The sequence below is a fragment of the Carlito syrichta genome, unplaced genomic scaffold, assembly GCF_000164805.1.
Source record: "Carlito syrichta isolate Samal-C Ts95f unplaced genomic scaffold, Tarsius_syrichta-2.0.1 Scaffold90623, whole genome shotgun sequence".
NCBI lineage: Eukaryota > Metazoa > Chordata > Mammalia > Primates > Tarsiidae > Carlito > Carlito syrichta.
Window position 1 is genome coordinate 202,810 of NW_007034719.1, and position 16,346 is coordinate 219,155.

The window sequence follows — 16,346 nt, forward strand, 5'->3', positions numbered from 1 at the left end:
CAGGTCTCGAACCCGTGGGCTCAGGCAATCCACTCACCTCAGCCTCCCAAAGGCGCGGGATGACAGGCTGAGCCACCGAGCCCGGCTGAGGCTGTGATTTGTTGTTGTTGTTGTTTACTTTTTTTATTTGTACATGTACTTGGCTGTGGCCGTCCCTCTGGCCCGTCTCAGGGTCACCTGCAGGCATGCTGCCCCGGCCCATGGCTTCTGTGACTTCTGTCCACAGGCCCCTGGGAGATGGAGGCTTAGGAGAGAACTGCAGTCCACACGGTCCGTGCCCGCTCTGTGCCCTTGGTGGGTAGCCTGAGGTGTGTTTTCTTTTTTTAGTCAGGATCTCACTCTGTTGCCCAGGCTGGAGTGCAGGTCCCTCGTGCCATGATGTTTCTTTAACACAACTGGAGCATGTGGTCTCCCTGGAGGCCCGGTGTCCAACGAGCCTGTCCCCGTGGTGTAGTCTCACCTGACCCCGGCCGCCCTCCTCACCTTCTTCCTGGGGGATCCTGTTGTTTCTGCTCCTGGAAAGTCCACTCGCCGTCACCCCAACATGCATGCAGGCTCCGACCTCCCGCCCTGCTTGCTGGGTACCAGTCTGCCTCTGTCGGCCCCGCTGGTGCTGGGGGTCACAGCTGACCCCAGGACTCGGTCTCCTGGGTAAGCAGTTCTCCTGCCTTAGCCTCGAAAGTCACTGGAACAGCAGGCCCATGCCACCACGCCAGGCTAATGTCTTGATTTTTTTTTTGGAGACGAGGTCTCACTCTGTTGGCCAGGATGGTCTTGAGCTCCTGGGCTCAAGCGATTCTCCCGCCTCAGCCTCCTAAGGTGCTGGGATTGCAGGCGTGGGCTGCCACGCTCGGCCCTCAGGTGTGCTTCGTGTTATGTCTTGAGTCCTGGGGCGCTGAGCCCTGTCCCGGGGCAGCCTGCTTTCCCACACCGTCCACTGACCTCACTTCCACCTGTCCCCTCACCCTTTCCTGTTTCCTGGGTTCGCTCCCACATAAGCCCCCTGCCCAGGGGAGCTTCGGGTCAGCTTCCAGAGAAAGCCAGGCACAGCCAAGCACTCACTGAAGCCCCCTGTCCTCCCGCCCAGGGTGGCTGCTGCTGGCGCCCAGGGCTGGGGACACCCCACCACGTAGGCCACTTCCTGCCCCAGCCCAGCCCAAGACTCACTCCCCCTTGTTCCCTTCCTGCATGTGGCCCGTCCCTAACGTTTGGGTTCTGAAGTCCTGATGTACTCGGCGATGGTGGTTTCACCCCCAGGACCCGGGGTCCTGGATGAACACACTTGTGGCCACAGGTGGCCACAGGGCAGGCACTGTGGGGTGCAGGTCATGAGAGGCAGAGCCGGGATTTGGTCCGGGGCTGCTTTCGAAGCCAGAGCTGCCTTTCCGCGTGGACTCTGCCCGTGGCAGGTGGCACGGAGTGGCTCCCCCATGAGCCTGGCTGCCGCTGACCACAGGGTCTTAGGTCCAGCCCTGGTCCCCTCAGATCCCAGCTGGTGCTTGCCCAGGGGGGCCGAGACAAGTTCCCTGTGGGAGGCTTTTCAGGTGTTAGGGCATGGACACGTTTGGTGCCAACATGCCTGGTCATGGCCCATTGGTGCCGGGTGGCAGGGGTTTGCCTTTAGAGTCACAAAGTGAATTTCCATTTGCCAATGCACTTAATGAAAGGATAGGGAGTCGATTTAAAAATAGTGACTCAGCCAGTACTTGGATGCCACAAAAAGTGGTGGGATACTGGCCTTTGGGAAGTAGCGTCTGGAACGTGGGCCCGGTGTCTCATGTGGGAGTGAGCCTCAGCCTCCTTGCTGACGTCAGTCGTGTGGACCCTTATATTTCTGTTGGAAAGAAGGGAGAGAATTTTCTTGTAATTCCAGAAGATATTTTGGAAACCTTTTCCTGATCAGCCTGTGAGGGCAGAGTGTTTTAGGCTGGGTCGACCTCCCACTTGGATTGGGACCCGGGACTCGTGCCTGGAGGCTCCTGCTGGGTGCCCAGTGGCACGTGTGACCGTGGTCCCTGCAGGGGTGGTGGCGAAGCATTCAGAACCCAGCTGCCCATGTGGGACCGAGCACCTCGCACACCCGAGCAGGCCGCCTGGACAGCAGCTTCCCTTTACGGGAACAGGTTCATGTTTACACGTCAGTGATGTGTTTTTGGCATTCTTGACGGAGCATGATGGGTTCAGCCTCAGGAAATTCCGCTGGGGTTTATAAATAGTGAGTTCAGGGCTGGGCTTGGTGGCTCAGCCTGTCATTCCAGCACTTTGGGAAGTCAAGGCGAGAGGATTGCCTGTGCCCACGGGTTCAAAACCAGCTTGAGCAACTTGGCGAGACCTCATCTCTACAATAAATAAAAATTAGCCAGACATGGTAGCACACACCTGTAGTTCTGGCTACTTGGAAGGCTGAGACCGAAGGATTGCCAGAGCCCAGCAGGTGGACGCTGGGGTGGCCATGAGTGTGCCATGATACTCTAGCCTGGGTGACGCAGTGAGACTCCAACTCAACAAAACAAAACAAAAACAAAAAAAAGTAAATAGTGAGTTCAGGGTGTCCAGGGTTCCTGGGATTAGAGCTGAGCTGAGTGTGTGTGTGTATGTATCTGTGTGCACTTGGTTTTTGCTAAAGCCACCATCCCCCAAACGTGTCTGCTTTTACTTCAAGATGCCCCATGGCTGGATTTCTGGAGTGTCTGCTGTGTCCTTGTCTTGAACCCCTCGCTGCACAGACGAGTCCCAGGGAGCAGCCGCCCATTGCACTGCAGCCCCTGAGGCCCACCCTTGAGGTCCTCGCTGCACTGAGGCAGCCTCGCCGGACCTCCTAGCGTCAGGCCTCCTGCCCTGGCCAGCAGACAGCCACGCAGACTCCGCCCCGAGTGGTGTCAGCCCCGGAGGCCCACGAGGGTCCCCAAGCCCAGTGCGGCAGGAGTTCTCCCCCAGTGACTCTTCTCTCTCCGCGACAGGGACGGAGACCTTCGCGCTCTTCAACAAGCCGACGGGCCAGCAGAGGGCCCTGGAGTACTACCCCGTCACCATTCCCCTCCGGGTCTCCAGGAACGGCCAGACGGTCAGCGGGGTGGATGCCAACTGGCTGGAGCACACGAGTGACCATTTCCGGAAGGGAGGCGTGCTGGTGAACGCAGCCTTCTGCCTTGGCGCGGTGAACGGTAGGCTTTCCCGGCCCCCGGCAGCCCTGAGGCTCCGCTTCTCGCCCTTGGACTCCTCGCTCCATTCAGGGGGCACTTCTGGGGGACTGTCCTTCAAGCCCCGGGCCTGTGCTCCCTCGCCTGCCCTCGGGGTCAGCCAGGCATCTTCTGACACGACAGCAAAGGGCAGAGATGGTTTCATCGGAGGCGACCTCGGTCTTGAGCTTGGAGACGTTTAGAAAGAGTTCCCTGGGTGTGATAATTGCCCCCCCGGATCGTGCTATTCCCAAAGGGCAGACTGTAGACACAATTACGTTATGCAACAGCCCCAGTGGCACCTTGGAATCAGCAGCAGGGAGATCGTTTGAACAGCCAGAGACAGACATGGTCGGGTCTCCCGGCGCCCAGCACCCCTCTCCTGAAACGGGGTGGCACTGTGGATGTCAGCCTTTCTAAGGCAGGGAGCAGGTCCAGCCTCCGTGGGGAAACACGCCAAGCAGAGAACAGGCTTGGGGTGAGCATCGAGGCAGGTGGAACTGCCAGGGACTCAGAGCCGGGAGGGGACCGGGGCCAGCGTGAGTCAGGGCAGGTCCCCAGGCTGCCGGCAAACAGGAGGGCTGGTGACCCAGATCCTAGATCTGGGGGTCTAGCGGAAGCTGGCGGGGGCCGACCCGCCGGCTCTGGTGGTGGGGTGGTTTTCTCTCTCGAGAATTAGCAGACTGGGGAGTGGAGTGTGGCCTCCATGTTGCCTGAGTCCTTGCTGGGCTGGCGAGCATCTTTAGAAAGAGACATCATTCTGGATGATGAGCATGTGTGTTTTAAGTCACCCAGCGCCTTTGAGCGTGACACGCACAGATGATCTGGCTTTTGGGTGCAAGTCTCTTGCGGCTGTGTGAACGTCGGTGCCTGACACCGACACGTTCTTGTGGGAGCAGTGGACATTGTATAGTGTTGTCGTTCGTATCCATTTGTTGTTGTGTGTTTTTTGGTTTTTTTTTCAGTCGGGGTCTCACTCTGTTGTCCAGGCTGGAGTGCAGTGCCACCATCATGGCTCAAACATCCTCAGCCTCCTGGGCTTAGGCAATCTTCCCACCTCAGCCTCCTGAGTCGCTGGGGGCTACAGGTGTGTGCCACCACACCCACTAATTTTTTCTTTTCTTTTCTTTTGTAAAAATGAGATCTCATTATGTTGCCCAGGCTGGTCTTGAACTCCTGGGCTTAAAAGCAATCCTCAGCTGGACTCAATGGCTCAGCCAGTAATCTCAGCACTTTGGTCGCGTCGCTTGGCTTCAGTTGCGTCAAGTCCAGCTTCCTGCCTTAAGAAGGAACATGAGGTCTCCCCTGCACGTGCCGCCGTGGGGTGCCCTGAGCCTTGGTGCCTCCCTGCTTGCTGCCAGCTCAAGGGTCACACAGCAGCAGCCTCCGTGCCGGGGAGGCCTGCACCGTCCTCTGAGCAGAATGAACAGAAACCCACTCTGATCTCTGATGTGACCCTCCAGACGTTTCTGCTGGGAGGGAGGGTGGGACTTGGCCTGTGCTTGGTGAGTCAGGGTGTTTCTGCTCTGGAAAAACCCGAGGTTTCCGTCAGCCAGGAATATAGGAGGTATGTGTTCTTTTCCCAGAACTGGAAAAAAAGCGGGGGGGCAAGCTAATCACAATCATAAAAGGAACCCATTTCTAATGAGATAATTAGTGTCCTTACAAATAAACCTGGCAGAGATGGAAGCATATCTCTAAGCTGTTTGCCATCTGGAAAATCTCCAGTCGTGGCTCTTAAATAGACATTATACTCCAAAATATTTTCCACAGGGCCATAAAGCCCCTGAGAACTTTGTCCCATAAGCAAGGCGATGTTTCCGCCCGAATTATCCACTGAGGCCCCAGCTTCTGTGTTTGAGGCGTGGAGAGGCGAGTGCGTTCCCAGGTACAAGCGTGCTGGTGGCGTCCAGCTCCTCGCCCGGCATCTTGAGTGCCCCTGCCCTTGGGCCCTGCAGAGGGGAGGGACGGCCGTGGCAGGACGCTTGGCGGCTACTCTGCATGGGTGCTGGTCTAAGTGATCCCTGTGTGGCCGTCATGTCACCGTCACGGCAACCCCAGGGCGCAGCGGCTGTGTGGATCCCTGTGTTACCGCTGTGGAAACTGAGGCATCGTGTCATTGTCCAAGTCACAGCGAACAAGCGGGAGGGCAGGGCTGTGGGCAGAAGCAGGCGCGTGTGGGGCGAGAAGAGAGGGAAGGTGTGTCTGTGTGCACAGGAGCTGTGGCCCTATGGCCTTGGCCCTCCAGGGAGACGTGGAAGGCTTCAGGGTTCCCTGGAGAGGCGCGGGACTCGGTGGAAGGAGGAATGCGGTCCAGGGCCACACGGCAGAGAGAGGCACTTGGGAACCCATGGGCCGGTAACACAGAGGCCGGGGTCTGTGTTCCTGGAGGCCAGGAGAGGCCATGTCCCTGCAGGTGCACGCTGTGGTCACCGCACTCGGCCTGTTAGTGCAGAAGTGAGAACAAATGTTCCCGTTCTCCTTTCACAAGCCAGACTGTCCCTGGAGGAGCTGATATGGCTGACGCCCGTGGCTCTGAGACCATCCTCCCTTCCATCAGAGGCCGTGCAGTGCTCTCAGCTGCCTGATTCCAGGACTGGCGCCGCCGACTGCAAGTGTGGCCACCCTGGTGGGTGACACCAGTGCAGATGCTGTTCAGCTGGTCTCAGACACAGGCTCCACCACTCCCCCACCTGCAGTGAGTCTGCTCCGTTAGCAGGGAGTGAGCACAGCAGGGCCTGGCCTGCTCCCAGCCCGCTGGCCGCCCTGCGTTTGCGACCACTCCTGCACAAACGCAGTGACCGCTCGTCCTGGCGTGCACGTTCAGGCCGGGCTCGGCTGGGCATGGCCAGTTGGGGTTGAGCCCGAAGCCACCTGGCCTGATACATCTGGGTGTCTGGGGGTGGCGGAGAAGAGGACCTGTCCCCCAGATTTTCCCTTCCACGTCCTTTTTGTGAGTCAGAAGCTTGGAGTATTAGGGTGGCCTTTTGCCAAAGATCAGCATCAAATATTGATGCTCAGGGCAGACCGCTTTTGTGCACAGCAGGAGCGTCTGCGCTTTAATAACAGATGCCGTCCACAGATGGAGGGACGCCGTGGCTCTGGGATGGACCTGTTTACACCCAGCTTGGTGCACACTGGGGTGGGCCGGGCCAGGCCGGGCAGGCAGCAGGGAGGTCAGGGGGTAAGGCCGCCAGCACAAGGGTGCTCTGAAGCCTGGCGTCCGCTCCGTGGTGCACTGGCTGTTTTGCTGTTCCAGATGACCATGCTTTGACAGCCCTTCTGAATGTGCTTCGTGGTCCAGAAGGTGAGTCAGCACGGTGGAGTCATGGTGGCAGGGCCATGGGCCCCGAGGCCGGTAGTGAACTACGGGGTGTGCACAGACCTGCGTGTATCCCCCACGCTAACTCTGCCTGACCACCCAGCCCTCCTCCCAGGCCTGTGACTCAGAGGAAGGAGAGGAAGCCAGGCAAGGGGTGAGGGGGACATAGGCGGGGTCTGCAGGTGTCCCCTTCCCCGCCTGGACCTAGCCTCTGCTGTACTGTGCGCGACTGGGCTAAAGCATGTGGAGTTGGGCGCTTCGGTCCTTAGAGCATGTGCTTTGCATGCTGAAAGGGTCTGGGGTTGTCCGCTGAGGGGCCTGGGAAATCAGATGCAACATGTTTCTAGGGGTGTCTCAGGAAGTGCACTCCATGTTGAGGTAACCCGGAAGGCAGCATCGGTGCCCTCTGGTCTGGAGCGCCCAGGTCAGGACGTGCGGAAGCTTTACCCAAAGGGCACTCCTACCGTGCAGCCGCTCCAGCCGGGCCCCAGAGCGTTGAAGTGGGCTGGACCCAAGCCCTGGCGCCGCGGCTCAGTGGAACGTGTCTCCTGGGAGCCATTGGTGACACTTGGGGGACCTTTCAGCAAGGCAGATGGGAGAACAGACCCAGCAGTGGCCAGGGCATGGGAGGACACTCTCAGGAAGGAGAAATGGGAGCACATGGTGGGTTTACCCTCGACCTCACTAGAAACGGAGCGTGATCCTGCCAGGAGGAGGTCAGGGTGAGGCAGCTGGGCTCCACCCTCGCAGACACGGCTTGCTGAGCTGTTCAGGCCTCATTGTTATTCGGGGGTTGTCAGGAATATCCCAGGCTCAGTAAGGTTCTATGGGCTCGCGTTTCCTAGGTCTAGGTTGGACGTTGTGTCCGTCAGCTGTTGGCAAGGTGATGCCATGTAACAAGGGTGCCGGCACTCATTGGCGCAAAACAGTAAGACTTTATCCTGACAGGTCTGGGAGTTGGCTGGGCAGCCCTGTCTGTCCCAGCTGGGCCCTTCGCAGGCCTGAGGGTCAGGTGGTCTCAGCTGGCTCCACTGGGGCAGCTCAGCCCACGTGTCCTTCATTCTCCCGGGACCCCCTGGCCAGCTGGGGCATGTCCGCTCTGAGCAGTGGCCAATGTCAGAGGCAGGCTCAACACACACGTGACTTTCAACCTCCTCCCTCTCATGTCCAGTGGCCTCGTGAGTCTCTGGATGAGCTGGTAGCGGGTCCCCCAGGCCATGCACAGCCTTCCCTCCTTGCCTGCCGGCTCTGCGGCTCTGGAGTTCTTGCAGCCCTCAACACTCCACGGCCCGTGAGGCTGTGTCCCGCCTGGACCCTCAGCCCTGCAGGTCTGTGTCTCCGGCTCGCGTGGTGCCTTGTGTCCTACCAAGTGGGAGCCCTTCCTGCGCCCTTAGACGCGGGCACTGCGCCTCCACCACCATGCCCTCCCCTGGGCCCATGTGGCGCTTCGTAGCATCTGTCCCCTCTGACATCGTGTCTGCGTCTTTCTTGCCCACCACAAGGTCAGCTCTGTGGCGGCAGGGACATGGCCTTGTGCTTGGGAGACTCCGGGGCCCACTGCGTGCTTGGCTCCAGGGTGCTGGGCAGGTGTGGCTGGGAGGTCATTCCGGGTGCGCGTGTTCCCGGCACCACGCCTCTGGCCCTGCTTGGCCCTGACTTCCATTTTTGGACGCCTCCGAGCCGTCTTTCTATTTAGAGTGTGCTAAAATTGTCTCCCTGTAGTTTCTAAAACTCCCATTCTAGTTATGCCTTCAGGAGTCACGTAGGAGAGAAGAGGAGCATTCTTTCTCGCTTGTGCTGTCCATTTACTCGAGGGACACCCGTGTTAACTCTTGTTAAGCACCATGCAGAAGAGGAATAAAAAAAGAACATCCCAATTATGTATCATTCCACCACCGCTAACTGCTTCTCACATTTCGTGCATTTCTTTAAGGTTTGCTTGTCTGAACCTCTTTAGCATAAGAATTCATATTCAGCTCACAACAGCAATTTTGTGTCCTGGTTTTTTCTTTGTATTATTGTATCTAAAGCTTTTCTTTTTGAATCATTAAATTCCAGTGATATTTTTGGGTGCCGTCTAGTCCTTGACTGTACAGATCTCTGAGTTTATATAACTACTTTTCTGTGGCTGAATAGTTTGACTGTTGAACATTTAGATTGTTAAAGTTCGTAAGTGATTTTAGAATTGCTTGAAGATGAGTGTTGCTGGCATTCGTGGGGATTACTCAGGGCAGACAGGAGAGGTAGGACTTTGGGGTCAAAGATAATGGCCTCTGTGGCAAGCTCTCGAGGCGAGCATTGTGAAATTCCTCTCCAGAAGCCTTGTGCAGTCAGAACGCCCGAAACGCTGTGAGCTTGCCGGCTCACCATGCCTTTACCAGCAAGGAGGACTTGCTTTTCAAAATTTGCCAACTTGTTGAACAGAAAAAAGGTTGCTTAAAAATTTTTTTTCAATATTTACCGGCCATGGAGAGAGAGAAAGAGAATTCATAAACTGCTAGTCCATGTCCTTTGTGTCTAACGATGTTTTCGTTTTTTGAGTTTGGGTTTTGTTGTTGTTGTTGTTTTTGGTCTTTTGAGTCAGAGACTCATTCTGTCACCCAGGTTGGAGTGCAGTGGCACAATCATGGCTCACCACAGCCTTGCCCTCCTGGGCTCAGGAGATCCTTTCATCTCAGCTGGGACTATAAGCACATGTCACCACGTCCAGCTATTTTTTTATTACTATTATTTTTTTATCGAGACAAGGTCTTGCTATGTTGCCCAGGCTGGTCTCAAACTCCTGGGCTCCCAAAGTGCTGGGCTGACAGGCATGAACCACCATGCTCAACCTGTTTTAATATTTTTAACTATTGATTTATAAAAGCTTTTTTTATATAAAGAATCGCAAACTCAGTTTTTTGTTTATTTTGCTATCTCTACAAATTTTCTCGTGGCAGTGGCCTTTGGATTTTGTGCGTGGGGTCTGTGGATAGAAGACAAGCAGAAGAACACCATGCCGTCACACCTATCGATCTTTTTCTTTGGGACTTCCAGAAAATACCGTCGGTTCCAGGAGCTCAGTGATTCAAGAGCTCTCTGAATTTGTCTCCCTTCCCTCCCTGGGGAAAGAAAGGCCCCATGGTTATGGATTTGTCCTAGTCAAAGTGTCCTTTTCAGAGAGCATATCACTGAGATGTGTTTTGTACGTACTGGGTTTGCTGGGGCTGAGGTAGCAAATATCACAGAGCAGGTGGCCTGAGCAGTGGGCATGAATGTCCTCCCAGTTCTGGAGGCTGGAGGCCCATGACCAGGGGCCAGCATGCTTGGTCTCTGGCAAGGGCTCTCCCTGCCCTGGAGACGGCCACCTCCCTGCTGCGTCCACCCGAAGCCTTGCCTTCTAGCGCACCCCAGAGGGAGAGTGAGAAGGTACAGGTTTTGCCTCTTCCTCTGAGGACACCAGTCCCACTGGACGTGGGCCCCTCTCCAGTAAGCGAGGACCTCCCATAGGCTCTGTCTCCAAACCCAGTCGCACTGGGGCTGGGGCTTGAACACAGGAACGTTGAGAGGACACAAACCAGTCCATATAACACAGCTGTGTCCACAGAACAGAGTGGAGGGCCGGGAGGGGTTGCCCATCCAAAACCCCTTTCACAGGCGAGAGGTCACGCCCCCAAGAGTCAAGGGCCTCTTCAGGCCAGAGCCTGGATCACGCCACCCCCTCCTGAGTCAGCCCCGTCTCCCACTGCCTTGTATCAGAACGAATCTAGGCCTGTGGGAGCCTTGCCTCCCAGAAGGGCAGATGGGGCCTCCTGGGGTCTCTTGCAGGGGCAGGGACTGTCACCCATGTTTCTTTGCACCTCACTGCCTGGGGCATGTCTTGGTCACGCGTCTACTCGATGAGTTTTAGAGCCCAGAGCCTGGTATACAGGCCAGGGACATGCCTGAGGAAGCATTTCCGGTGGCGGATTATTTGGGAAAGCTCCAAGGCCCCCAAGGGCCCCGGGCCTCTTGCCGAGAGCTTCCCAAGGGGCCAGCCAGCAGCCCGCATGGTGTGGACTGCCAAGAATCGAGGCATCCCCAGGGCAGATCCACACGTTTTATCTGCCTCCTTAAAACCCTCACCTACTGAAATCCGGCCTCCTGTGAAGAGAGGCTCGCAACGGGCCTGCGCTGCCCTGGGAAGCATCCCCAGCGCGTCCTGGCGCTGGAGCGTGAAGGGAAGGTAAACGCGTGAAATCAGATGGTGATTGCCAACAATGAAGCTCGGCTCATAAAATCAAGGGTATTATTCCACGCCGCGAGGTAAATTAGTCGCATTCATCCTGACGGGCTCGACGCGGTGGCTGTGCGTGCCTCCTTGAATTAACATGCCGGAGAGACGTGCTGATTGGGATTATTAACGAGGCGGCGGCGTGGTCTCTGCCTGGGGGCTTCCGCCGCGGCCTTCACAGAGCCCCCTCCTCTCTCCGCAGATTCCTCACACGGCGTGACGGACGGGGTGTTCATCTTCGAGGCCGTTTCCGCCGACGACGGCAAAACCACGCAGGGCTACGACGCCATCGTCGTCGAACAGTGGACGGTGCTGGAAGTAAGTGAGGGCGGCGTCTCGCTGTGGATAGCAATCGTACCCACCCACTCGGGCCGACCGGGCGGTGGCTTCCTCTGAGAGGGAGCCCACCTGGTAGACCGGATGGGGCCCCTGGGTCCCTTCTCACCCCTCCTGTCCCAGCCCCCGGTAGGGGCGGCCCTGCCTTTCTCTTTCTGCCGGAAAAGCACAGTGTGCACGTGCCTGGCCGTTGCGTGGAAAAGAGATGTCTTTCGCTTATTTGCACAGAACTGAAAGTGCTGACACATGACTGAGGCCCCGTGGTTTGTGGCCTCGTAGTAATCAGGGCAGCGTTATTAGTGGGGCCAGACCCCGAGCCCCTGTGCCAGACGTCCTGGAGGATGCCCACGAGCTCACTGAGGCTCACGTCAGCCTAGTGGGTGCGTGCTGCCACGGCCTCTGATTTAGGAATGGGGAAACAGGCCCAGAGAGGGCAGGTCCCTGGTCCGAGGTCACACAGAAAGTGCTGGAGGAGGTGTTTGGGAAACGCTGACCCCTGAGGCGCTCACTCTGCTGTGGCGGGGGAGGCCTCGCCCGTGCCCCCTAGGGTTTTGGAGGAGCTGGTTGACATCTCAGGCCCACTGGCGGGTCCTCAAGGCGTTTCTCTGGCAGTGGAGGAAGCGCAGGCTTCCTAGGTCAGCGCGTGCCGCGTTCGAGGCGGAAAGTGCCGGAGCGAGGTGCTGTCTGGGCGCGGAGGACTGACGGGCACACACCTTGGAAGAACGCAGGGGTGGCCTTGCTCCGGGGGCTTCCGCCTCACTGAGCCCTCCAGGCCCAAGTGAGACCGCGGCGGACATGGGCACAGCGCTCTGTGGGCTGTGTGGGACGTGGGGGCCTGCGGCCAGCACTGGCACGTCCTTGCGCCTGCTGGAACTGCCACTTTGAGGCATCCTCGCCTGGTTGCTGGAGCGAGGGTGGGTGCCCCAGGCCCTGCCACTCAGCTTGGAAGCGCCATGGTTCCCAGCAGGTGTGTGGAGGACCGGCTTGCTTGTGTCTGAGCCATGCTGAGAAGCAACTGCTTCCAAGTGTGACAGCCACAGAGTCCACAGAGAAATGGCGTCAAATGCCAAACCACCAAGTCTGGGGCCCATGAGGGGAGGGCCAGATGTCCTGAGCATGTGCGTGGAGGGAGGTGGGGAGCCCAGTGACACCCACTTGCTATCAGGCTCACCCAGTCAGTCCTTGTGACGCTGGTGCCCGTGGGCTCTCCCGTCTCCACACTGGAAATGGGTGCCCAGGAAGAAGGCTTAGCCTAAGACGCAGAGCCCATGCGGGCAGGTCAGGTCACCTCTCAGACTGACCCTCCCCAGCGGCAGGGTGGGCAGGTCACCGACCCTGTATGCAGTGAAGGGGGCTCCAGTGGCAGCGAACTGTGCCTGCCAGAAGCAGCAGTGGGCTGAGGGTCTTGACCGCGTGGCCTGCTCTGTGGCTCTTGGTGCGTGGTCACACTCAATATGCGTGACTGTGCAAAGGCCTGGCAGGCCAGAGGGATGTGTGCCATGTTCCTGCCATCTGGGTATTAAATGGCTGTCAAGGGAGGGCTCTGTGGTTTCCTCAAAAGGGGTGACTTCACGTCGGTGATCCAGAAGCACCTTTAATAAGGGTTCTCAAGGTGTGGTCCCAGGACCGGCCATGCCTGCATCACCTGGGCCCCGTTCCAGGCGGACTGAATCAGGAGCCCCGGGGTGGGGCCGGCAGACATGCATTTTAACAGGCCCTGCAAGGGCTTCTGGTGCTCGCTGCATCCTAAGAGCCAGCATTCAGCCGTCACACTGGCCGGGTGTCTGCAGCCGCACGTTGGTGGAAGGGCTGGGGGCGAGGGAAGCACCCACGGCCCCCCTTCCTTCAGCCTGTGAAAGCTCCGGCGACCTTGATGGGGGCTCGGGGAACACACGCTGTGCCAAGTGCTTGTGAGGGAAGACAGGGTCACAGACTGAAACCAGGACACAGCTCTCTTTTTAATTCGAAATGAGGTCGATTCTGGTGGTTAAGACGTGAGATCAGGAGTGAGTGACGTTTATTCAGAAACTTCCTGGACACGCGGAACAGTTTCCGTTGGGTCTCTTTGTTCATCTTATTTCTTTCCCAGACGTTCGAACTTTTTCCTTCCTGACCCTCTTATTTTTGTGCATTTGTCTTTGATGGTATTCGTGTTGGGAGTCCCCTCCTCCAGGAATGCTGTTGTGGCTTCCCCCCAGATGCCCCCGGAAGTAAGATTGGGCTGTGGAGGCCCGTGAGGGGCCCAGGGCACACATGGGCTCCCAAAGCTGGTTCCACACGTCTCTTCCCAACGCCACGCTCAGGGATATCAGGCTGGTATTGAAACTGGCCGTGACGGAAGCATTTACACCCCGGAAATTGGCAGGTGCCAGTAATCGATCTTCTTCCGCCTGGAGAGCCAGTTGTAAGCGCCCACCAGCACACCCCGATGGGCCTCTGTTTCGCCACATTCAACATTGTAATGTGAAGGCGAGGCTGGTGTCCAGTCAGGGAGGGGCAGATTTTCTTACTGCTCGTGAGCGTGGTGATGGCAGACCGATGACCTGCGATGTCGGTCACCAAGTGTCCCTGCACAGATCTCACCCGCGTTCCTCCCACTTGTGTGTCTGGAGCCCCCCACACCTGCTGCCGCAGACAGACTCCCGCCTCTGACGCATCAGCCTCCGCTGTGGTTGGAGTGTTGGCACCCCTCCAAGGTCCCTGTGGGATCTGCACTCTCAAGGTGATGGTATTAAAGGTGAGGCCTCGGGAAGGGATGAGGCCACGAGGCTGTGCCCTCTCAGGTGGAACCAGCACCCCTGTAAGAGGGCTTCAGAGAGCCGCCTCCTCCCCGCCCTTCCTCCTCTGCATGTGAGGACACAGCGCTCAGCCCCTTCCGTCCCTTCCACCATGTGAGGACATCTAGATAGCACCATCTGTGGGGAACGGGCCCTCCCCAGACACGGCACCTCTTGGTGCCTGGATGTTGGACTTCCCATTCTCCAGAACTGTGAGACACAACGTTTCTGTTATTTATACGGCACCCAGTCCGTGGTATGTTGTTATAGCAGCAGGAATGGACTGAGACAGAAACTGATACCGGGAAGTGGGGCGTGACTGTAACTACTACACAAACGTGTGGCAGCAGCGTTGGCCCCGGGTCATGGGGAGAGGCTGGAAGTGTTTGGAGGCTCCTGCCAGGAAAAGCCCAGATTGCTGGGAACTGAGTATCCGGGGATTCTGGCGAGGGCTCAGAAGAGGAGAGAGCCTTGACCTTATCAGAGAGGACCTAAGGGGCCACGATCAGACTGTTGGTGAGATGCAGGCATTAAGGCCTTTCGACGAGGTCTCGACGCAGAAGAGGTGCAGGGGCTGGAAGCTGCAGGAAAGGTGATCCCTGTTATAAAGGGGCCGATTCGTGTCCGTGTCCTCGTGCTTTGTGGAAGGCAGAGCTTCAGAGAGGTGCCCGCGGAAATCTCTGAGCAGAGTGCTGAGGGCGCAGCCTGGCTTCTCTGGCTGGCTCACAGTAACGCATGAGGAGAGAGAAATGACTTGAAGAGTTTATCCTCCAAAGGGAAGCAGAGCTTAGGGATTTGGGAGGCTCTCGGCCTGGCTGTGTTGTCAGGAGTGAAAAGGCGTGTTCAGGAGAGAAAGCCAGGGTTGGCCGGGCTGCTGTTGCTTGTGGAGATCGGTCTGGGTGGAAGGAAGCCGTGGGCAGTTCACCAGACGGTGAGAGAAATACCGCCAGGGCCGCCGCTCCCGTCAGAGCCCCGAGTGCCGAGGCCTGGGGGCAGAGCTGTGTCCAAGGAGGGGACTCGGGCCTCCGCAGGACCTTGGGCTTGCTGCCCGGCGCCATCTCAGGTTTCTGCTCCACACATCAGGTTAAGATGCCCCTGAGGTTGGCATCTCCTGGGCAAGAGGGGGCGCAGTCTCACTGGGCAGGCTGCGCCCTGGGTTTCTGGCTTTTTTCCTCCCTGCAACTGGCGGGAGCAGCTTTCTGGAGTCAGCTCGTGGGTCCCCTGCTGCAGGGCAAAGGACCGCTTCTCTGTGTCCCTGCCCCCATCCCCCTCTGTGTCCCTGCCACCCTGTGTCCCCAGCCCCCTCCGTGTCCCCATCCCTCTCCGTGTCCCTGTCCCCATGACCCTGTCACTGTCTGTAGCCCCGTTCCGCTCCGTGTTCCCATCTCTGGGTCCCCGTCACCAGCTGTGTCTTCATCACCATCCACGTCCCTGCCACCCTTTGTGTTCCCGTCACCGTCTGTGTCACCGTCACCGTCTATGCTGTCCCCGTGTCCCCCTCACCCTCTGTGTCCCCGTCACCTCCATGTCCCCATCTGCCTTTGTGTCCATGTCTCTCTCCGTGTCTCCATCTTCTTGTGTCTCCGTCACCACCCGTGTCCCATCCCCCTTGTGTTCCCATCACTGTCCATGTCACCATCACCCTGCATGTTGTCCCCGTGACCCTGTCCTGCTCTACAGCCCCATCCCTTTCAAGCCCTTCCATGTCCCTGTCACACTCTGTGTCCCCGTCCCCCTCCATGTCCCCGTCCCCCTCCGTGTCCCCGTCCCCCTCCGTGTCCCCGTCCCCGTGTCCCCATCACCCTCCATGTGGTCCCCCCATATTCTTGCCACCCTTTGTGTTCTTTCTGTCACCCTCTGTGGGTGAGCCTGTCACCGTTTCTGTTGCCATCATTGCTTTGTCTGCCCACCTTCCTCCCTGTTGTGAGTCCTGGCCTGGGAACACTCATCTTTGTTCTCCAAGGCCCTCCGGTAAGTACTCGATGACTTGGCTGAGGCTGGGTGGTTCAGCCCAAGCGTTTCGCAGAATTGAGCTTGTATCAGAACCACCCGGCGAGCTTTTGAAAACACGCACATCCGGGCTCTGCCCCCGGGGTTTCCTGTTTCACGGGTGCCTTTGTTGGCTTGGGCTGCCACAACAAAATGCCACAGACTGAACTGGTCTCCTCACAGGTGTGGAGACCGCAAAGCATGGGAACTAGGTTCTGGCCGGGCTGGGCTGCTGGTGAGGGCGTCCTTCCTGGCTCACAGATGGCCTCTTCGCCTGTCCCGTGTCGCCGCCCCCTTGCCTCCCTCTTGCTCTGAAAGCGCAGAGGAGGCCGGGCTGGGAGCGCGGAGGCAGGTGCACGTCGCCACCCTTTCTCGTCGGAAACCCTCAGCCCCAAACTAAAGGCTTCGCCACACGGCTTTCCACAGAGCCCGCACTAGTTTGCACTCCCACCAACAGTGTAGAAGTGTTCCCTTTTCGCCACATCCTCTCC

The 16,346-nt window shown here is 58.0% G+C and overlaps 1 protein-coding gene across 1 annotated transcript in view; it reads left to right on the plus strand.

The window, feature by feature from the left end:
• The window catches only part of RFTN1 (raftlin, lipid raft linker 1), a 153,805-nt gene that overhangs the window by 106,368 nt on the left and 31,091 nt on the right, over positions 1-16,346 (plus strand). The window contains exons 5-6 of the mRNA XM_008058939.2: positions 2,961-3,164; positions 10,956-11,071. Coding sequence (XP_008057130.1) covers positions 2,961-3,164; positions 10,956-11,071 — 320 coding nt within the window. The remainder of the gene's footprint in view (positions 1-2,960; positions 3,165-10,955; positions 11,072-16,346) is intronic.